This window comes from Xiphias gladius, chromosome 14 (assembly GCF_016859285.1).
Source record: "Xiphias gladius isolate SHS-SW01 ecotype Sanya breed wild chromosome 14, ASM1685928v1, whole genome shotgun sequence".
NCBI lineage: Eukaryota > Metazoa > Chordata > Actinopteri > Istiophoriformes > Xiphiidae > Xiphias > Xiphias gladius.
The window spans coordinates 10855609-10878141 of NC_053413.1; the positions used below are offsets into that span (position 1 = coordinate 10855609).

The window sequence follows — 22533 nt, forward strand, 5'->3', positions numbered from 1 at the left end:
GTGTTTTGTTACTTTATTTACATGATTTAGTCTTGTCTTACATTATCTCCATATAAAAACTGACATTCATTATTTCCCAAAAAAAACAATATTCTTTCATTAAACATTGAACCAAAATTCCTTTACCAAGGAAAATCTTACACAAGTTACAACAAATTCGAACGTGAACAGTGCCAGTTGTCAAGCAGTTTACTACAAGTACAACTTGTCACTCACTAGATCTATTCAGGCAGCTGTGGGAGTAATACAGTAGTTGTTAACATTAGTGTCACAACCAGAGTTGAGGTATGAGGGCGGCGTTGGTAGGGACTGAACTGTTAGAATTCAAACAGTGGAAGTGTTATGACTGAAAGGAAATGCAGGTCACACCCTGTCAGTGTTTCATCCTCAGCTCTTTGGACAGATGACTGAGACGCACTAACAGAGACCTTGGTCATAGATTTTTACCAAACGTTTGATGTGGAAAAGCTTTTGCCGCAGTTGTTTGCTCTGCCTCCTCTTTGCTTGATAGTCTTGCGTCTAGAGGAAAGAGAAATTTAAGCAAGCAGATATTACTAGTAGAGGTAATACTAGCAGTACAATAGCTCGGCTTTTTGAGAAATATGCTTATTCACTTCTTTGCTTCACAGTTATTGTACAAGCATTAGAGTCATATCAATCTCCTCATCTAAATCGTGGCAAGAAAACAAATAAGAATGTTTCCCAAAATGTCAAACTACTCCTTCAATTTCACATCAGGGTACAGATTTAATTGCACTCACCCTTTTAAGTTCTTTCAGTCGGTTATACTCCTCTGCCATGCCCTGAGAACGGAAATCCAAATTCTATCACTTAATTGTGCTGACGTTAAAGTACATTCTGAAAATGTAGCACAACAATATATGATGTTGACCATCTTTAATTCTAATGAACAAAAACACACAAAGAATAGATAAATAAATAAATTACCTATACATAAAATCGAGTGAAATCTGGCTTGGTTTATCTTCACTACTTAACCTTTCTATGGCAGTCCAACAGACTGGGTATAATTAAAAGCCACGGCTATGACTGCCCCAAGTTTGTCCACTCTGCAATCCTCCCTCCTGTTTTTCCCTACCTGGTACTTCATGGAGCCTTCGTCCAATGTGTCCAGTTTTCGGCTCAGCCTGTGCATCTGGTCGCTGATGTCATCCATTTCGGCACAGAGGCTCTTATAGCGGGCCAGATCAGAGTCAAACTCCTTTTTGTACTGCTGGCGCTGCTCGTCTGAAGTTATCTCCGGATACAACCTGGAGTGGGAAATGAATATGAAGACATGATTGATTATTAAATTGAAACAGTTATTCAGGCAGTGGCAAATACACAGGGGCAGGAGCTTTTTGTCAGTCTTCTTACCAGCATTAAATTGAAATCATTTCAACAGTTTGCCAACTTGCCTTAGACACTGGTGACGATTGCCAGCGTTTGTGGTATTACAGACTTTTTCTTCTGAAATAGTATGAACACTGTCTGTTTCAGGGCAGGGCATATTCAACCAGTCTTACTGTCAGATTGGTCTTAAATACTTTAATTTGGGTTCGACCAACAGAGATTTGTAAATACTGACAATGACCCTGATTTTTCTTGCCTCAAGATACTGAATCAACATTTATGCTGATATTCACAGGCTTTAAATTCTAGCATTTTGCTGCCTAAAATTACAGAAATTATATAATAAAAATTATACTCAATTATTTTTAAAAGAGAGAGAGCCTTGGAATGAACAAGCAGACAATACAGCTCTTTAGTGAAACTCATTAATAACATTGTACAGCACGGGGAAAATTGACTTCACTTGCATTTTATGCCCATATGTCTTTTTTTTTCCCTCTACGTTTATGTTTTGAAATTTTAAACAGCTTCTACCTAACTGGCAGCAGAGTAGAGGCCCACCTGTAAAGGTAATCTGTGTGGTCCCGGTCCAGCTCATTGCCAGTGTCTCCGGTGGTGTAACCAGTTTCATACTGGGACTCCACCATCTCCTGAGCAGCAGGTCGGGGCTCTCGGTCCTTCCTCTGTTCCCGCTCCACGGGATAAGGGGGAGGTTTCCGGATTCTGTCAGTCTCATCTGAGGAGCTGCTAGAGTAAACTGTTACGCTGCCGTTCTGGTACAGGGGCTCCGCACCCCGACCATTATTGTTGTCAGCAGAGAAACTATGGAAGATACACGATGTTTGTTTGTGTATATGTACATACTCTATATGCTTGGACATCTACAAACACAATAATATATATTGGTTTTATTAGGAGCTTGAGCTGCAAACTCAGGAAAAAACGTCTGGTGGCTCTGGTATCGCCTAGTTGCTGTAATGAATTGCAGATGCATGTCTACACGGGCCACATATATGACATGCTAGTGCTCCAGTGTCGGCAGGTTGAGGTAAATGCAATTCTGACCTGTTGGTGGCGCCAGAGGGAAATTCACGGAATCAACAATGTCATAAGGTTTCATCCTCTGGGCACTATGAATGTTTGTACAAAATTTCATGACAATCCATCCAGTAGCTGTCGAGATATCTCAGTATGGACCAAAGTAGTGGACAGACAGCCAAACAACAGGCGAGCATTGCTATTCGCCGCTAGCATGGCTAAAATACCCATGTTACTTTATCCAAGTATCTGCATATTCTAAAGTGATTTTATCCCCAAGTGGGTGCACTGAGTTTAACAAATGAAAGTTTCCAAGCCCATTTTCAAGTATGAAACAATATTATGACATATTGTTTCACTTGCCCTCAGAGCTTCAAAATCAAAAAACAGATCACAGTGAGTGATGACTGATGATGTGTTTGATGATGTGATTACAGTATGTGTTTCTCTTTTATATGGATTTAATCATTGTCTGGAGAACAAATTAACAGCCAAACATTAGGCATCAATCTTTTTCCTCACAGGAAGTAAGATGTGTGCGTTTCAAGGTTCGGGACTGGAACGTGTTTTCTAATGTGTCCTGTTGTTTGAGCACAGATCATACTGTGGTGTTCTTGCATCATGGACTCATCAGCTGCGATCTCCGCTCACCTGTTGCTTTTGTCGTTTCCGTCGCTGTGGATGCTGACTGTTCCGTTGCCATAGGAGACCACGCTGTTCCCCGCCCTGAGGTCAAGTGCTGCTCTCTGTGATACAACAACAGTTGGTGCCTGCTGTGTGCTGCGCACCTCTCCAACGTGGCTCACCTAGGACAAGGTCAGGGAACTGGGATCAGAATCCCTTCATTTGATTTCAGGGTTTGTGGTTTCTTGATCACATAGATGCAGAATTTCCGTTTTGTTTTGTTTTTTTAATTTTTAAATGTTCCATCATGGTGCAGATGATTTGATTCTGTGTATGTGGAGATGCACAAAATAGAAAATGAACAGTAACAGAAAATACTAATGATGTGCTCTGTATGTCTTTCAGCATTCTGAAACATAATGCCTTATTTCACATTATGACAAGAAAGTCCTTTGGACTAATCAAAGGCATTTTTTAATGCTGGAATGAAAGACCCTTTTCTGTAGTAAATCTGTCACCTAAGCAGCAAACTGGAGAGTGATGTGATCAAAAACACTCTGATGAGAGAGGCTGTGTCACTGCCAGACATGTACTTATGTAGCCAGCCAGATACAAGGACAGACAACCACACACACACACACACACACACACACACACACACACACACACACACACACACACACACACACACACACACACACACACACACACACACACACACAATAAAACACACACACACACAATAGCAGGCCACAATGTGACACGCTGCAGTAAAATGAATAGCAGCTCTAACATTCATCAACCCCAGAGAGCAGAAGTCTCTTCCTCCAGGTTTCCAGGATGATCAGTATCTCACCTCAAATCCTTTCTTTCAACGACTATCAGAGCCAATAAATTGGAAGGAAACACACTAAAGCAATTTTCTGAACTGTTTCTGACATGAAACACATGTTACCAGTGGAAGATCGTCTGTATCATTGTTAGCACACTGGCAAAGGTTGAGACAGGAGTGAAATCAGTGGAACAAACATTTCTTGCTGTTCCATCTTTCTAAACTATCAGGTAAACATGCAGCGGAAGACCAGCGCTCTTTTCTCTTTCAGTAAAGACAAAAAAAAAGAAAAGCACAGTGTGCTTATCAAAAAGAAAATGTTAACACATGTTATGGCCCTTAACTGCCGCAGAAAGTGGAAAAATATTTAAGTACGGCACCACAAAAAAAAAAATTAAAAAAAAAATTGCATGGCCAAAAGAAAACACCCTCGAATGAGACACAGTATTTCAAACACTAAAACTGCATTATGACTCATGTAATCTGCTGTCATACTGTATAATGCATCATTAATGACTTCTAGTCTTCAACCTATTTCTGGATCGGACTGTAGTCACACAGGATGAGGATCTAGTGAGCTGATGCGAGTGTCTGGAAAAAGCAGCCTGTGAAATAGATCTCATGAATGTGCAGTCGGAGGATGATCCTCTATGTGGCAAAACTCCCAGAAACTGCAGGGAATCTGATACAGTGCAGTGGAAAGGCTATGTAAAATTCAAGTGTTATTATTTGCTGTGCTGTTCAGTCCAGTCAGTATATGTGAAATTGACAATTTCTGCAAAAGCTAAAATTCAGAGAACTGAGACAAGGAAATCTGGAAGTGCTGTAAATGGTTGAAGAAAATATTTATTCTGCTGATCATCAGGTTGACTCATCATGTCAGCCTTTTTTTTAAGTTTTAAGTTCTGCAACATAAAATAAATCCATATACAAAATATCTCTCTGTGTTTTTGCATACACCATCTTGAGATATTTATTCTCTTTGAAGGAGCTACATACTTGCAACCTCATCACTTCATGTTTATAGTCTTAGCTCTGTTCTCCTCTTTGACTTAGCTCATGGTGATAAATATTAATTGTGATGTCCTATTCAATGCAAGCAACGTAGAATTTTCAAAAATTGTTTGTCTTTAATCTAGTTATCCTACATTCTTCTCTCAGTTAACACAGTTTCCCCTTGTGTTAAATGAAAATGTAGCACAAAACACAGGGAAATTAATTCTTTGCCAGGAGTCTAATCTGCAGCAGAGTGTAGCAGCCCCTTCGCAAACTGAATCATTTAGCGCCACCATGCTCTGTAGGGATTCACACAGCAACACATACGCAACTCTTCCCTTTTCATACATTATACATGCCACATACATTATATATGCCTCCCTGCAAGGCAACCATCTTCACTGCGATACAATGGCACCCCAGAATAGGGCCTGCATCTCGATTAAGTGACTTGCAACGCGCTTTACGGTGATAGACAGTATGTAGGCCAGGGCCTCACTGGATAAACTGGCTGAATACGTCTCTTCCCTTTCCATAATGAGTCATGGTTGACATGATACATTCATAGTACACTACTACTCTAGTAGATTAATCACTGCTAAATACCACATGAGGCTACTGCTGGGAAGTACAAACAGCACAGCTTTCGCTGGGCTCTACAACCATGAATACCCACTAAAGGCTGGAGCACTGATGCTCTGGGACAGTAGTTCCCAAACTGGGAATCCAATTTGAAATGACAAGGTATTTCTGGCACACAGAGTCATGCATATTTCTTCCTCAAAATGGAGCTTTTTTCTTGGGAAATATTGGATAGCTTAACCTCTTCAGGCTGCAAAAAATGCTTCAAATGAAACAGCCAGTGAAGGGAAATCCTTCTTTGGTTAAACTACTCACAACGCATGTCCACAGTAAGGCCATAATCTGTGAGGATGGGTCAGAAATAAAATGAAATGAACTGCGGTCTATGGACTCAAAGTTGGACACTTTGACCACCCATATCGGTTGACAGAATAACAGATACTATCATTTTTTCCTTCTGAACATTAACATATGTTGTTTAATCAAACGACCAAAGATGTTTTCTGTAAAGAAAAGTCATTATTCACACTGCTGCAAGAGGTTGCTCATCAGAAGAATATAAACATGGGTCATTTTAAGCATCTCAACAACGACTAGTCCTCTCAGTGTATGGTGAAGAGTCCTCTGGTGAAGAAGTCTCTTTTTTTAAAGCCACACTTGCCGGTACCTGCAGGATTTTTCTTTACTTTGACCCACTCCCAAGATTTTTGAAACTGTAATGAGTTGCTATAGCTGTGTTACTCTCTCATTTTCCTAAATGATTTTTCAGTCCTAAATGATAATTTATGTAATATACTCCCACAAATGTTGTTTTGATGTTATAAATACATAGCTCTGATATACTGTATATGGTTTATCTAAGCCACAATGTGACCACAGGGGGAAAAAAGTAAACTGAGAAATTGCAGCAGGTTCCTAACCAATATACAGATGCTCATCTGGACCCTCTCGATGTATTGTGGTATAACTACGGCACCACCCTGCTGCTCAACGGGGATGAAATTCCAAAAAATACCAGACAAATCAAATACAGAGACAACTGCAAATGTGCTGTACTGTATGTGTGTAAGGTATAAAAATCTGTCAGGCTAAAATCCTTAGGTGTATACTGTACTTTACGGATGTTTTTGGTTAATTTTTGGTCAGCATGTTATGTTAACATGCTGACGTTTAGCAGGTATAATGCTTACCATGTTCACAAATACAGCTGAGTCTGATGAGAGTTTAGTAATGACTGTCTTTGCTGAAATATATGTTACAACGTGTCTCAAACCTGCATGGATCTGTGTTCAGAAAAAAACTGGTTTTGCAAGCAATGCTTGAGTGGGAAAAACTGACAACTAGATGACGTTTTAGTTTCTTTGTTAATTTGAAACTCCTACAGGATTTTCTAAGCTGGTTTCATCATATAGTGCTTATTTCATTTAAGAACAACTGTTTCTTCTTTGGTTGAGAACACAATGAGCCATTTACAGAGCACTTTACCATCATTTAAAATAATGCGTGATCATGACTGTGTACAGGGAATGTGTGAGTGATAATGTCTTTTCAAACAACCTAAAACTTGGCTCTTAACCATGAGTTGAATTTCTTTGGAAGAGTCTCCTGACCTCTTTCCTTTCACAGGAGATCCTATTATGTTGCTTGTCAGTCATTTTCAAACGGTTTCTGTGCAGGTGTTATCACTAGTGAGGTTAATGATTAGTCAGAGTGAAACTTGGGTTTGCCAAAGATAAACACCAACATTCTCTGATTCAACAGCAGCAAGTAATGTGAGCCGGTGAAACGTAACAGTCACAAACAAGAAATGAGTATCGTAACGATGTGTCTATATCAGCCCTGAGACGTCACGCTTACAGGAACCTAGGAAAGACCAAACATGAGATTGTAAGCAGCGATGTTGCTCTGGTTTCTGTTTCCATATCTGTCAGCACCAATATTGCACAAATAAACATAAGCCACATGGCTTCCAGGTTTTTTATCCACTCGTTGTTAGTTAAAATTTTGGGTCAACCGATTTGTCCTCTGTTAAAATAAAACAAGAAGAAATAAATAATGAAGAGAGACAGATTTTACTAACCCAGTCCTGCACATCGTGCCCCTCTGATGGCCTGAGCAGCGGCTCGTCCCAGTAGATGTTAGCTTTGCCGTGGCGCCAAATCTTGCTGCGGGTCTTGTAGGCGTAGTAAGCTGACAGGGAAAGGGCCAACACCACCATCAGACCCAACACTAATGCTACCGCCTGAGGAGAGAAAGTAATTATAAATCAGAATGGAACAGAACACACAAGACTAGAATAAAACAGAATAATCCAACTAACCTCTTCAGGGTCCATGTAGCAGTAGTGGTGCAGGTATTGATTGTACATGGGGAACCCTCCAGGAAAACCGGCCCCCACGCTGCCGCTGAGGCTGGGGCTGCCCTGGATGTTCTGGCACATCATCAGCATGGGGTTGTACAGCATGCTCTGTGAGCTCTGAGACATTGGGTTCACCCCAATCACAAAGATAATGTCGATGATGCCCTAAAAAAGAGAGGTAGGCTCAATCGCACTATTGATTTGATTTGATTTTGTATATTCTCACATAACATTACTTTAATTCATACAGTGTAGCAGATACTAGTTCATACCCCCATCTCACCAGTCAGTTGTAACATTTTCCTGCCTTAACGTCTGAACTTTAAAGCTCCCATAAAATAGTATCATTACGTCTCTGTGATGTACAGTAATGCAGTAGCCGAGTGATGAATCAAGCTTTAGTGTCAACCCATGGGATATTACTTATGGACAGAAAAGCAGTGTGATTTGAAGGGATTGACAGAAAGTTGGGATTGTTGACCTAGTTATTTTGACTCTTCTGGCTGAACCTGAAGTTCATAAGGCCATTGCATGGGACAGTTAAAGCAGATATTATCTATATTTTTACATCAACAATGGGTAACATGACTACTTGTATGTAAAAGGGGTCACTCGTAATGATGAACCCAAACAGAATTATCACCTGGGTCTGCAGATCCACTCAGCTCAGCGGAGTGTTTTATCTTTCAGCCCACTGTTTTGCTTCTTACAACCCACAACTTTACATTTTTTGTTCATTCTCACCGCTCCCGAAACATCATTTTTGGCCCCAGTATGCAGCTGTTTTCTGTGAAAACCTTTAAAAACTGACTGTACATGACCTATCCAGCACCAGATAGTTAAGCTAATGAGCTAATGAATATAGTGGAGCATGTAGCAGCTAATGAGTCAGATAGTTCCTTTGAGTTGATGGAGACCAAAGGCTAAATGGAGAGTGAATGTCGGACGTACATTCATCAGATGACCAGAAACACAATTCCAAATGAATGATAATGTTGCTCTGTATTTTCTGGAGGTGTAACTGGGCGACTGTTTGCAATGTTGTTCGTCATATCAATTTAAGAGACTATAATATGTCAATGTTGTGTCCAAATCTTGTTTCTTCTGCCCCCAAATGGTGGAAAAATAAATTCTTTTATGTTTAAAGCTCCAAAAATCACTCAATGAAATGACTTCCTTAATAGAACTGCTAATCTTACTGACATCACCTCCAAACACTATACAGCTTTTAGTTCCTGTCAGCTCATAGTTTAGCCTTGCTGCTCTTTATAGCTGACACATCTTTTTGACTGGTGTCTGACAGAGTCACAGTATTCTTTTTAAACCAACCATTTTGTCTAATCATACAAAGCAAAACAATCATGCAAAAAATTCATCCTAGAGGGGGCAGAGATTGGGCACAATAGACCAGAATACAATACAGCTACATAATGGCCACAAGGTGTTTTGAGTAAGGATTAATACTCTAGAAACTAGAAAGACTGGAAATACCTTATATTTCTCCCTTTTATTACTACTTTTTACATCACCACTATTTCAAATGACATGTATAACCTGTGAGTGCTATTGAAAGTCAGTCTGGGAAGTGGAGGAAATCGTTATTTTACTGATGATACCACAGTGTAAGTTTATCCAAGTGGAGACTCTTTATAAAAATAATGATTACATGACTTGATGGTCCTACATTTTATGCATTGTGAGCAGACTCACCTGAAGGAAAGCTAAGATGATATCACAGATGAACACAGTCAGGTAAAATCTGCATCCCCTCATTATACGGGACCGAGAGAAACTCCCCACCAGGAAGCCCAGTGAAACCAGGAAGTTGATGGCTGCCATGGAGATCATAGCCGACTTGGCAGACTGTGGTGTCATATAGGAGCTCCCATAGCCGTAGCTGCCCCCATAATATCCTGACCCCATCCCTGCGACGCCCCCTTCAGCTCCAACACCGTAACCCCCGTACCCAAATCCGTTCATGTCCCACACCAGGGTTGAAGCCACGCAGGCGAAGATGAGGAAACACATGAGCACGGTGGCTCCCTGGAAGGTTTTGACAAAACCAGGGGGAGAAAACCAGCGGTAGAAGTGTTGAGGTTTCTCCTCCATGTAGTAGGAGTCCGGAGGGAGATTGTAGGTGTGAGAGACATTCTGGCTCTGAGGGGAATGGACGCTCCTCTGGGGATAGAAGCTTTGGGAGGTGGTGCTGTAAGGCGGACTGTACACAGGGGGGCTATCATACATAGTGGATGTTACTGCAGTTTTAACTGGAGGAGGAAGGAAACATAAGATTAAATTAATTTGGGGTAAAAGCAATGCCTTCGTTACGTGCGGTGATTTCACCATGTCATTTAATATTTGCATTAAACAGCAGCTTTGAAGGTGCCAAATAGTCAGATTCTAGCCTCATGTTGTCTCAATCCTCTGATGCCTTGATGAGTAAACTGACTCTTAACATTAAAGACGTGAAAGCACAAAACGAGACAACCTTCCTCCAAATGCCCGTTCCTTAGTCCGCTCAGGGCTTTTGTTAACATGCTGTAACTCAGTTTTAGCTTTTAAACACTCCGGTCTGCCCTTCGTTCACCTCAGCCCATCCCTGAACTTCTCCACCCGGTATCGCTGACCCACTCTTCATCGCCCCGGAGGAACTCAACCCAGCAGGCGTCAATAATTCAGAGCGACGGCAGATTAGAGGCGAGCCGGGGCGGCCATGCGTGGTGTTTACTGCGGGGGGAGAAGCACAGACCTGCCTCCCTCCCTGTGCTGCGTCTACTGTGTTCTACCTGTGAACACCTGCTGAGTGTCACACGCACGCTGAGAGAGGGGGCATTGGGATGCTTCAAAATAAGCCCGGTCAGGCGTGGAAGAGCTGTTTGCCTTAACGAGCAACTGTATAGTTTATTTAACTTTGCAAATCTAAATGAGAACATGAGAAAAACAACAACAAAACAAGATCACACCTCACTTTCTTTCCTTATTGTGTCTCCTCGCTCTCTCCGCTTCATTCATACTGTTACACGTGAAAACAAACTGAGATGAAATGCAGCCTCAGTATTTAGCCCCTGTCCGCTTTCCACTCGAAGTGTAAGATCTGACCACTTTATTCGGAAATGGTCGTGAACGTGTAAGTCCCTGCCGAAAGCTTTCAAAGTCCATTATAAATGCTTGAAAGTCTTCTCTAAGCATCCAGCAGCCCGGATTATGAACAAATACGATAAGAAAATATTCATTCAAATGTTCCCGAAAACTTCAAATAAGCAACCAATAAGAGCCTGTATGTTACATAAACTTACCCAGACACTACAGACACCGCTCTTCAACTTTGCGCCAGTGCGTCTCGGCGGCCCTCATATTGCGCCTTTCACGTGACTCTCCTTTTTATCAACACGGTGCCCGCTTTACAGGCCCATCGCGTGTCCACGAGAGATACTTTGGCCTCGGGAAAAGGGAACGGAGCTTCCCTGAGTCAGCGTGGGCCCTGCGGAGCGGCTGCGTGTCTCCGCGGGGACACAGTTCACCTGCTACTCACCTGCTGCTCCCACATGCTCTCCGAGAGACGGCTTATAGGCTGCGGGCTACAGCTACGTTCAGGTTCCAGACGAAAGTCTCCATAACAAAGGTACTTGAGTTGATTGGGTACAGACCAGTTCATGCCACACACTGGAACTTTTTATAGTTTATGACTGCTTAGATAAACAATAACATATACTAGGATATTTAAATGATGACCTACAGCTTCATGGTAGTCTACACCACATCGCCTCATAATATCCAATAATAATAATAATAATAATAATAATAATAATAAGTTATTTTTCAACCAAAAAAATGAAAAAAATGACAAACAATACCAAGCTCTACCTTCTCAACCGTGAGGATTTGCTTCCCCTTTGTCTCGTTTAAAAGTATACAGAATATTTTTGGATTGTTTAAACAAAACAAAAAATCATACTGTACTGTACTGGTTTTTTTCATAGAGATTAGATCCAGATAACTTTACACAGCTTTCAGTCTGCAACAAACACCATTGTCCTTAATGCTGCTGCACTAGAACGTCCAAACGACCAGAAGACCTGGTATCACTTCCCACACAACAGAGCGGGAAGGAGGGGGAAAGCACTTTGATAATGTTATCTTGATAGGCATTGATGTATGAGGGCAGCTGGCTGTCACTGCTATATCCACATAGTGAGGAGTCAGCAGAAAGCTTTGATGACAATGTTCACAAAGGTGTTTTTATAGAGGGGACACAGCAAATGGTAATAGTCAGTCAATGTGGGCGACTTTGGACTGATAGCAGGTAATTCCATAAGATAAACAAGATAGACTATTGTTATGTCACCATATTACCAAGATGTTTTCTGTCAGTGTCTGTAACAAATCCAGTCTGAGACATATCAGACAAATCCATGACTCTGTTGTATGTTGTTTAGATAAAAGAAAACACAAACCACGTGCATTCTTCAAAAATTCAAGTCAGTTAGTTGTGGGAGGGTTTTGACACGTAACCGAAGACTCGTTTTGAATTCTCCAATACTCAAACCCAAACAGTGATCAAAACACATCTTTAGTGTTTTTCTACTACAAAGTTGCTTTCTGTTTGCTTTGCATTAAGCAATTTACCAGAGAAACCAGATTTATACTGTCTGTGTACTGAGCTTTATACAGTTTTAAATTAACAGTAACAACCTAAATACTTAACTAAGTGCTGAGAATTGCAGCTTTCAACACGCAGTCTTCACTTAATTCTGCAACCACATGTTGTTTATCCTCCTGCTGTTTGAGGAAATATATTTTGTGCTAATGTCTATAGAGAAAATTACAAAGCAAAAGGACAACGTTAAAAAAAAAACAGTGCTTACCTAATGACCATTTAACAGGAAATCGAGAACAAAAAAAAAGTAGCTCACATGGGTAGTAGGTTATACCAACTGTCAACACAGGATCAAAAAGAAGTTGTGAAAAGAAAAAAAGAAAACACAAAATGGAAGTGAAAATAACAAACAGTAGACAATGAATTTAAGTAAAAAAAACTTTATTGTGCAAATTTTCACAGCATTTTTTTGTAAAAAATTGCAATCTTTGGCAGCTTTTAAAATTTAAATTGTACACTGACATCAACAATGAACATATGGCAAAAGCTGATTTGTTCTGACTGCTTATCAGCTGCTGCAGATGTTTCCATCTGGTCTTCTTCGTGTCTGACCATTTCCCATGGTCTCTTGGTCAAAAGTGCGGATTCTGTTTTTGATGTGGCTTAATTTGGCTTTCAAATAGTCACAACGTTCCTTTTTATCCAGGAAGGCAGGGTCCTGTAAAACACAGACACACAAAATAATCTAATGATTAGCGGCTGCAAACTATATAGCCTAAATCTGTCTTCTCTTTTTCTCTTTCTCTTTCCCTCTGCTAGCTGTTGTCTTTCCTGATTCATTCTGTAATGTAGCTGCGTTAAATGAGAATTTCCAGAGTTACCCACTTTTCATGATGGAAACAGTGGAAAAAAGCAAATATTACCTGGATGTTTACACAACAGTAGCTATTCTAAGAACTGCCAAATCTTTTTTCAGTTGTTTCATAGCGAGCAGAGAGAAAGAGGGGACCTCCCTTTTTAACAAAGTCAGTCACTTACACTTTTTTTCTGCTGATACTCTGTCAAAATGCTTTGAATCCTCTGTTGATCCTAAAAGGAAAACAGAATAATATCCATGTGGTCTACACAGAATATCACATAAAACATACAAGAGTCTGTGTCATAATTTCATCATGAAAAAACAAATGTGTAATCACAGACCATATTTCTGTATAATTTGGAGACCAAATATGACCTTTTGACCTTAAATTAATTCCTAGAGGCTTGTCACAGAAATGGTTTATATGGTATATGGTAATAGTTAAATACAGTTCATTATATATCCATCTCACCTCCTGGCTTTTTCCATCTCTGAGGAGTCGTGCCATCCTGGCATCCAGCTCTCTGAACTTATTGAGGGTGGTGCTGATGTCTCGGTGAAGGTCTTTGTATTCCTGATACTGGTCATTGAAAACAGCTTTGTACTTTTCCCGCTCTTCCACACAGGTGATCTCTGGATACTTCCTACAGAGAGAAGTGGCATGACATGGTGAAAAGAAACTTATTCTCCCCTTTGTTCCTGTAGAGTTGTCAGTATGTGTCAAGTATGTGTAGATCGTATCTACATTAGTACAATGTTTCTAATGTGGATAGAGAGATCTTCCTCAACATGTATCATCTAAATGTTCACTCACATGATGTAGTCTGCAATGATGTGTGTTTTGGGGGTGTATTCGGATGCTGTGTGTCTGTTCAGACTGACTGGGTTCTTATAGTTCCAGGTATAATCTTTACTCAGAGACTTATCCATTTCATCCCTGAAGGAGATGCGTTTTGTTTTGGGGGGGTTTAGTGGGATGGACTGGTGAAACTCCTCCTGGGGCTAAAGGTCAAAGAGAAAGAGTATTATTCAGAAAATATAAACCAACAAATGAATGGTGTGTGTGGGTTGGTGTCATCATTACAAGAAATTCTCTAAAAAAAAAGCCTAGGGGCAAATTTTAGGTTAAACGGAGCATCAGAGAAATTAAAAAAAAAAAAAAACATAGCCAGAGGAAGGAACTGCCCCATTCTTTTGCTTTGACAAGCTAAATCTCTGAAGCTGCCTTCCCTCGGCTGGGAGATGGCATTATTATGTTCACTCCTGGCCTCTCACCCTTTCTTATTTGACATCAAATATATTACCTGACCGTGCTGTTTCTCGCCCATAGGTGGTGGCTATGATGCTCGATAACATGGAATCTATTTGCAGACAGTAATTAGCTTGGTAGCGGTTGAAGGGAATAATCAAGAGTACCTGAAGCGTAACAACAATACCATGTCTGTTTTACGTGCTAGTTCAGTACACTGTAGAAATCAACTGGAGTGAAAAAAATAATGGAAAAACATTCATAACTCTCGTTATGTGTGCCAAAGCCACTTTTGTTACACGTGTAGGCAGAAAAAACAGCTTTTACCAGCAGCTGACGCAACCATAAATAGACATCTGTCTAGATGAATGCTTTAAAATATTGTATTGGATGTGTACTGGATTACTTATTTGGCATAATGTGCTAATTAAATTGGATAAGATGCCAGTGGCCTCTGCCATGTAATCCCCATTGTTAGCTATTTGTTTTAAGCCATGCTAGTGGTTCTAGGGATATCAATGTTAAATGCAAACTTCTCACTGAAGATACCAGCGGTAGTGCCAGCATTTAGGGTTGCAACTGTGTTCCTCATAATTCAGTATCCGTACAATACTGCCAGACCTTTTAAATGCTATGTTTGTTTGGTGGCATTAGCAATGATCCTGTTGACAAAGATTTTTGAAATTATTATAAAAGCTACATTCACAAAGCATCAAACGGCAGAACAAAGAAGTCTACTTCACCTTTAACTTAGTTATCTCTGGCACGTTCATACAAAGAGGACTAAATGGCCAATAAAGTCAAGAAAAACAGAGTTTGCAGCTTTGGGACAAATCCTGGCTGACTGCCATGGCATCAAACAGCAGACAAAGCTGACATATCAATACTGACAACCAGCATGCTCACATCAGATTGTCTTGACTGACTTTAAATTTCATTGGATTTGGTTTTGCCACTGTTGTTTTAGCGCTGTTGCAGGTGCAATTGCAATCAATTATAGTATCCCATACTTTTGGCTACAATAAATGTGGTATTTGATATGACATGAATACTTATAATAACCCCAAAAGATAACAAAAACAGGGCCGAGTGATGCCCAAGCTTCATTTTGACAGCTTCCTGTCTCACACCTAAAAGGCAAGCAACAAAGACAGTAAAAAGAGCCCACAAGAAAAGGAATAAAGCATGGGCCGAATATATACAGAAGCTGGGAGAATAACCTGTCAGAGTGAACACTTTAAAGGTGAAATTTTCACGTTTTCCATACGCCCTATATAGTGAATCGAACCATACTTCTATACTATTCATACTATTCAAAAGGAGCACTTCCCATATCCAGCTTTGAAATTTATTTCCCTCCTACTTTGAATGTAGAAGTGATGAGCTTGTTTTTCATCTAAAAATTCCATAATATTAATGAACTATACCTTGTTCTCAAAGTACTCCCTCTCCCTACGTGCAGCCTCATGCCTCCACATCTTCAGACATACCAGGAAGCTTCCCAGATACATTGTCATGTTGATGAAGATGAAAGCTGTTCCCGCCATCTGGCCCCCATCAACCCGACACAGATTGGCCATGATGGGGTTAACACCTATTGTTATGTAGCACAGCCCCCCGCGGTTCAAGTCATTCAGGTATACGACCCCTGCTGCCATGTAGAGCAGGAACAGCGCCACGTTAATGAAGGCCTCCGCCAGAGGCCACCAGGGCGAGTCGAGGAGGATGGTGCGATAATACATAGTCATTCCCATCACCAAAAGACACAAGGTAATGATCCAGGAGACTCCAGCTACAGCCAGAATGAAGGGAGTCATAGGGCCTCTGTAGCTGTATCCAGACATGCCAAACCCATTGTTATAATTACTATTATAGAGTCCGTAAACGTTGGACCACTCACTGTCTTTCTGGATGTAGGCGATGATACAGGCAAAGACCATGCCCCCAAACAGGAGCTGAAGTCCAGCAAGAAGTCTGAGCAGGCCTGGCCAGGATTTCAAATAGGAGTACTTCTGGTTATAAACTTCAAGCTTCTCTGCGTAGTACTCTGCGGGGTGGATGCTGGTGAGTAGAGATTCCTCTCCTGGGCCTTGAAGAAACAGCTCATCAGTGGGGCTCTCCCTTAAATAAGGCTTATGGGAGTTCTGGTTGGAGTTGCCCAGTGACTCTTCCCGGTTCTTACGCTCCAGCAGGGGACTTACAGGAGGGCTCACCCTGGTCCCATTGGGAAGGATCTGGATCCGACTGGTGCTAGGTTCAGAGTCATTAAAACTGTCACTTCTCCATTTAGGGATGATGCCCCCCCATGATTGAGGGATGAGGCATTTCAGTCTGTCCTTAATGCTCCCTTTCTTGTCTTCATCCTCATTCTCTGCATACGGTGGAGTGCTGGATGTGCGGCCAGTAGAGTTTTCATCATCCTCCGTGATATTATCTGGCGTGGGTGTGTGAGTAACCCACACAGGCACTGGTGGATCACTCTTGCTAGACGAAGACCCGACCACACTGTCAGACTCTCGTCTCTTGAATTTCCTGCTCCAGCTTTTCATGCTGTGTGCTGATTTTGGTAATTCATTGAAAAAGAAGTAATCACAGAAGCCTTATGAGACATTGAGAGGGAGAAACTGTGCAGCGAGAAAAGATAAATCATTAGTTTTGTATATGTTTTGTAATGTTTCTCATTTGATTAAAATCAAAATAACTGTGCAAGAGTCAGATTCAGATCTTTACCTGTATATTACCTTCCATAAACCTGTCAGTTGTACAAAAACAAACTGAGACATGAATCTCTGGATTTTACTTTCTTCTCTAAATTAAAAATAAAAAAATATAAAATATAAAAATTATAGAAATCATCTCCTTTTTTTGGCAATCTAAACTTAAAGAGCCATATCTGTGTGTTTGCAGTTTGCACATTTGTAATGACCATTTTCAATATAGTTTCCCAATCATTCCAGGTAGATTTCCTTTAATTTCTGAAAGATATGAAAAACAATTAGTGGACACTTTTATCTGGCAGTAACTTTTTTTTGGCCCCCGGGGTGCTGCAGAAAAAAGCTGGCAAAAACAACACTGACATATTATCACTTCTTAAATTGATATGGCAAACTAGTTGGCAAACAGTTACCTATTTACAATCCAGCAGATCTAATTAGAGTTTTATTTGTGTCCACCTTATCAAAGTCCAGTATTCCCTTTCTTTTTTTTAATCTTTGTTTTAGTTTCCAGTGACTACTGAGGGTTCTGGCTGAGCAGATTGCAGTGAGAGTGAAGCAAAACATTAACGTTGTGGGCCATAAAACCAGAACAAAGACACTAAAACACTGCGTGGAGCTGAGGCAAACTTTGGCATTGTTGCTATGAGAGAGCCCTTTCACATAAATGCAGTCATTTGATCCATTGTTTGACTAACACTATTATTTATAGCAGCTTTAAGTTGTATACTCGAAAAATCTGTTACTATAGAAACAAAGACCCCTTACTTTTTAGACAATCTTCCATGGTAAAGCAGTTGAAGTGCAGATTGATTCAAGTCTTAATAGTCTGCTAAAAGATTTTCATATTGAATGGAAATAAAGGGAAACTGATGGATGCGTGGAATGGAAGAAAAAAGTAAAAATTTCTAAAACACGCCTGCACTGTTTGTAAGCTGGTTAACCGCAATGTAAAGCGTGCACTGTGTGATTTTCAGCACACACACCTAAAGAGTGCAGAACCCCTAGATGGATCCTCTAAAAACATTTTGCTCACAGAGTTTGGAACAGCATCTGAAATAGGTCAGATTGTCCCAGCTACAGAACAACTCAGAGAGGGACCACAACATGGCTACAGTACAGCTCCGACTCCGACTTTGACTAATAACAGAGGAGTTTAAACTGAGCTGTGACTCACACCAAACTGCTGCACAAGCTCTTCACACACAGCAACTGTCATGGCAGTGCCACAGTATATCAAAGGGGAAACACATTACTAACATACAGCATTTTTGTTTTCAAGACAATAAATAAAATCTCAAAAACCAACAGCTTTCCTTACCTGTTTGACCCCGACTTGTCTGTCTGGTCAGGTGGGTGTTAGTTTCTCATAGGAGTGACTGTCTTTAAGGGAACAGGGACTGATAACTACTGTAAAATGGCCACCGTCTCCAACAGGCCCACTCGGCTCACCCTCTTCAGTCTCTCAGGTGACTCATTCCTGGTACTGGACGCTCAGTTCCGCATACGCAGGGCGACTGGGCAGTGTGTGTGTGTGTGGAGGGGGGAGTTAAAGCTTAAACATTAAACCTGAACCGCCCCTGTGCTGGTGCTCAATGGCACTACTAGGTTAATCTGTGGGGGAGTTTGAGTGAGAGAGAAATGAAACTGCTGACATTCATAAAACCTGAAACGATGGCCGTTTAGGCTGCTTGGGCTTCAAATTATTGATAAGAAATGTGTGAAAAGAACTCATTAATATTGCTTCAGGGGCTCTTGTGAACATATACCAGCCTGGCATTGTCTAGTGGTACTTAAGGTATTAAGGATATCACTTTAGACTATCAAAAACATGCAGCAGATAACATTTATTTTTAGAGACAAGCATGTGTTTGATATCAGCCCTACATGATCAATTACATCTCATATCTAAGATATGCAAAATCCTGCTTTATCATCCCGTCATTTATGAATAATTCATTCTCATCCCGGCTGTGTCACATTGTTTTGAAGCCACAGAAGGAGCTGGAGTGTTTGGCACTAGAGGGCAGCAAGCTCCTGCGCTTCTCACTGGCAGCTCATTGCCACCTCTCTCTCTCTCTCTCTCTCTCTCTCTCTCTCTCTCTCTCTCACTGAGTTCGGTGTGCCTCTCTTTCCCACTTACTGTACCTCTTCTCTTTTGCATTGTTTTCATTCCTGGCCTGCCCCTGTGAACATCAACTAAAATCTGTGTTCTAATGTCTTTTGACCATGTTTCTTCAGTCACGTGAAAAGAACAGAATAAAATAACAGCTAAATTTATAAGATGCACACTGATTTTGAGATATTACGTTTATTATGTTTCCAAGGAGCAAATTTAATGGAACCAGTATCCAGCCTTACTGCAGCACTTACCCTTTAGCGTCGACAGTCATGGCTTCTCCTCAGCTAAGATTTAACCCTCCACATCTGACTCCAGGAATCATTCCTGCTCTATTATGTGACGTCAATCTGTGCCAGTGATTCTTCCAGAGCAGCGCTGATTTTCATGTAGAGAAAGCTCAGGGCAAGGACATCTGTAGCCCCCCCCCCCCAACCACCACCACCACCACCAGCGCCCTCACCCCTTTCTTTCCACTCCCACATACACACACTCTGCAGTACTTACAGCCAATACAGTACAGTAAACACATAATGCAACCCACTCTCTCGAGTGAGTAGTGAGTCCCACAAGTGGCCTTGGCCCGGGGCTACGTCATCTGGTGCTGCCGAGCATGTCCCCTACGGCCGGCACAGGTGCCCGCTCAGCTGCAAATAATATGTGGAAAAAATGCAAAAGTCATGTAGAAGGAGGGTATAGATTATATATACAGTATATATAAAGCAAAAGCCCAATATTGTATGTAAAAGTTACATAAATGAGCAGGAATACACAGGTCTCGCAGTTCTGTGTAACATAAATTGAATGTTTGAAATAAGTAATGAATCAAATGTTTAAATTTATTTCAAACATCTCCTCTATTAAAAATAAATAAGTAAATATAGCACAGATTAAATGATGATATTTTTACACCTGTTATCAAACATTGTTATATGTAACTGCATGTATGAATTGTTGGAGGTTTTGGGAAATACATTTATTTACTCTCTTGCTGAGAGTGAGACGAGCAGACTGATACACTCTCATGTCTGTAGGGTAAACATGAAGCTATGCTTAGTTTAGCATTTACAGTGTTTTGCTTTTGCTAACACTGTGTGTGGGGTTATGGCAAGAAATCCTTTAAATTCCTTTCAAAGGTGACACTCTCATATCAATCAATAGCCTGACTCTGAGTGTCTCATTAAATGGTGACGTACTGGATGATCAAGCATTAACAGATGAGGCAGTGATGAGTGACATCGTTCTTCAGTACAAGTCTCAGTTGCTGTGTAGAGAAACTTAATGTGTATAACTGATAAAAACTATGCTTGATGTGAGATGTGATCATAGATCTGAATTTCTATCCTTGCCTGAAATGTTTCTGTCAAGTGGAGGACACATGGTAGGCTACATGTATACGTTATGTGTGTGTATCTGAGTGTGCAGATGCACATACACACTGTGGATACACACTGTGGATACAGACACGTACACTTTCATGCTTGAAGTCCTGACACATGGCTTGAGGGCTCTGAAAAGGGCTTTTTTTCTTCCTCCGCAGCTAAATGAGGCAGGGAAGCAACGGCAGCCTCCAACAGACAGCCTCATTTGTATCAGTTCATTCTGCCTCAGATCTCTCAGAGAGAGAAATGGCCAGCAGAGGTAGAGATACAGACAGACAGAGATAGAAAGACAGAAAGAGGAAGAGAGAAATGATGGATGCTGAAATAAATGATACTCGAAAAAACATTTGATGGAATGAAAAGGCCCTTCACACCCACTCTCCACCACTACAACACAGTGCATTAAAAAAAGGACAAAAACTAAGATCAATACTCCTATTCCCTCTGATTTCCCAAAGTGTATACCAAACCATGTTAGCTGAAAGTGATAGGGGGTGCATTAAGCATAATGCAGCTGCTAGCTATTAGCTCCCAAGGAAGAAAGGGAGAAAAGTGGGGCCTGTAATAAATTCAATAAATGACTTCCCCGCCTGCCGCAAGCTGTCCCTGAAGAACTTTTTTGCACTGTGAGATGATCTTCAGCATCCTGCAAGCTGATTCCTCCCCGTGTCCTTCCCCAGTCTGAGGGTCATCTTCAGTCCTCTGCAACCTGCCTCCCTCTCTTTTCTTTTCTCACCACGGGCTGATCTTCTGTACCCCCTATGGGAGATCCCTGCCTCTTGCCTTTCTGACTTAAGTGCAAGAATAAGTTGTAAAATTAAGTGTGAATTAAGTGAATTAAGTGTGCTCATTTAGAGCCTGACATTGTTGCAGAGGGAATAATGGAAGGCTTACCTGCTCAGGAGATTATCTTAACTTGGTATCTGTAACTAACCTGGGGTGCAGTTTTTGCTCTGGCTTGCACTATGAAACAAGATTTTGATCTATTAGTGCATGCTTGAAATTGTAGGTGATCATTATCATATTACAGGATCAAAAACAATCTCATTTAACTATTCTATACTCATGGGAGGGAGACGAGGTGTGCCCTGTTTCCACTGTTGCATGTCTTTGGGGTTGTGTGACAACAACTACAGGGTGACTGACTCTGCCACTCTTGCAGGATATCGGTCTGTTGCCAAGTCCCTCCTGATTTGGCTGTAATTAACCAGGCTGAGCCTTGTTTGTGCATGTGGACATGAATAGTAGCTTGTTATTTGACCATTAATGGCTGTGTTTGTGTGTGTGTGTGTGTGTGTGTGTGTGTGTGTTGTGTACAGCCCACAGTTCACCTTGGAACAGCGCCTCAGCAGCTGTGTGTCCTCTGGAGCGGTGTTTATGCTTGTATCAATACGTCCTCCTGTAATCATGTTTCAGGTCGTCCCTGCCTCACAGTTTTAAAGGAAGAGACATGTGATGTCTGTATCTGTCAACACATTTGCCAACCTACCTTTCAGTGTCACAGTTGGCTTTAGACTGCTGCCATTTCCCTTTTCTTAAGGCTGGACACTGTGTGAAAAAGCTCCAGATCGGAGGACATGCATGGCAGGAGTTTAGACTAATTTTGTTGATTTAATGGGAAAAATAAAACATGCAAAATTATTTAAAATTAAAGGTTTTGTCTACAGCTGCCACAAAAAAGAAGAGAATGATGTCATAGCTGAAGATAGTCTTTAATGATTTCACCTTGGTGTCTCTCCTTGCTAGGACAAAAGTTCACCTGCAAAATGAAGGAACAGCGAACAGTATACAGAGAATATGTTAAACCCATTTGCCATCCATTAAAAGTT

At 41.0% G+C, this 22533-nt stretch overlaps 2 protein-coding genes across 7 annotated transcripts; both read right to left on the reverse strand.

Annotated features, from left to right (window-relative positions):
- Positions 1–39: 39 nt before the first annotated feature.
- zgc:154006 (uncharacterized protein LOC563016 homolog) lies at positions 40–11128 on the reverse strand. The gene is made up of 9 exons (XM_040144155.1): positions 11081–11128; positions 9495–10051; positions 7746–7949; positions 7506–7667; positions 3043–3197; positions 1915–2175; positions 1100–1271; positions 762–803; positions 40–519 (listed from the first exon to the last, which is right to left on the reverse strand). The coding sequence occupies exons 2-9, from the start codon at positions 10026–10028 to the stop codon at positions 418–420; spliced, it is 1632 nt and encodes a 543-aa protein (XP_040000089.1). The 5' UTR covers positions 10029–10051; positions 11081–11128; the 3' UTR covers positions 40–417.
- Positions 11129–12877: 1749 nt separating this feature from the next.
- On the reverse strand, positions 12878–18708 carry ocel1 (occludin/ELL domain containing 1). Of its 6 annotated transcripts, none has more exons than XM_040142719.1 (6): positions 18525–18708; positions 15917–17046; positions 14055–14242; positions 13713–13884; positions 13420–13470; positions 12878–13099 (listed from the first exon to the last, which is right to left on the reverse strand). In XM_040142719.1, exons 2-6 carry the CDS (start codon positions 17036–17038, stop codon positions 12950–12952), a joined length of 1683 nt encoding a protein of 560 aa, XP_039998653.1. In that variant the 5' UTR covers positions 17039–17046; positions 18525–18708; the 3' UTR covers positions 12878–12949. The 6 variants fall into 6 exon arrangements, with proteins under 6 accessions (XP_039998653.1, XP_039998652.1, XP_039998649.1 ...); XM_040142718.1 differs by having other exon boundaries at positions 15917–17113; XM_040142715.1 differs by having other exon boundaries at positions 15917–17464.
- Positions 18709–22533: the final 3825 nt, after the last annotated feature.

Bases quoted from the DNA above. Each gene is read 5' to 3' on its own strand.
- zgc:154006 (XM_040144155.1), bottom strand. From the start codon at position 10,028: ATGTATGATAGCCCCCCTGTGTACAGTCCGCCTTACAGCACCACCTCC. The intron at 7,950-9,494 runs GTGAGTCTGCTC...TCTCTTTTTTAG, and splicing joins TCATCTTAGCTTTCCTTCAG to GGCATCATCGACATTATCTT. The intron at 7,668-7,745 runs GTTAGTTGGATT...TTCTCTCCTCAG, and splicing joins GCTACATGGACCCTGAAGAG to GCGGTAGCATTAGTGTTGGG.
- ocel1 (XM_040142719.1), bottom strand. From the start codon at position 17,038: ATGAAAAGCTGGAGCAGGAAATTCAAGAGACGAGAGTCTGACAGTGTG. The intron at 13,885-14,054 runs GTGAGTGAACAT...TTCTCTCTGTAG, and splicing joins ATCATTGCAGACTACATCAT to GAAGTATCCAGAGATCACCT. The intron at 13,100-13,419 runs GTAAGTGACTGA...TGTGTTTTACAG, and splicing joins AGTATCAGCAGAAAAAAAGT to GACCCTGCCTTCCTGGATAA.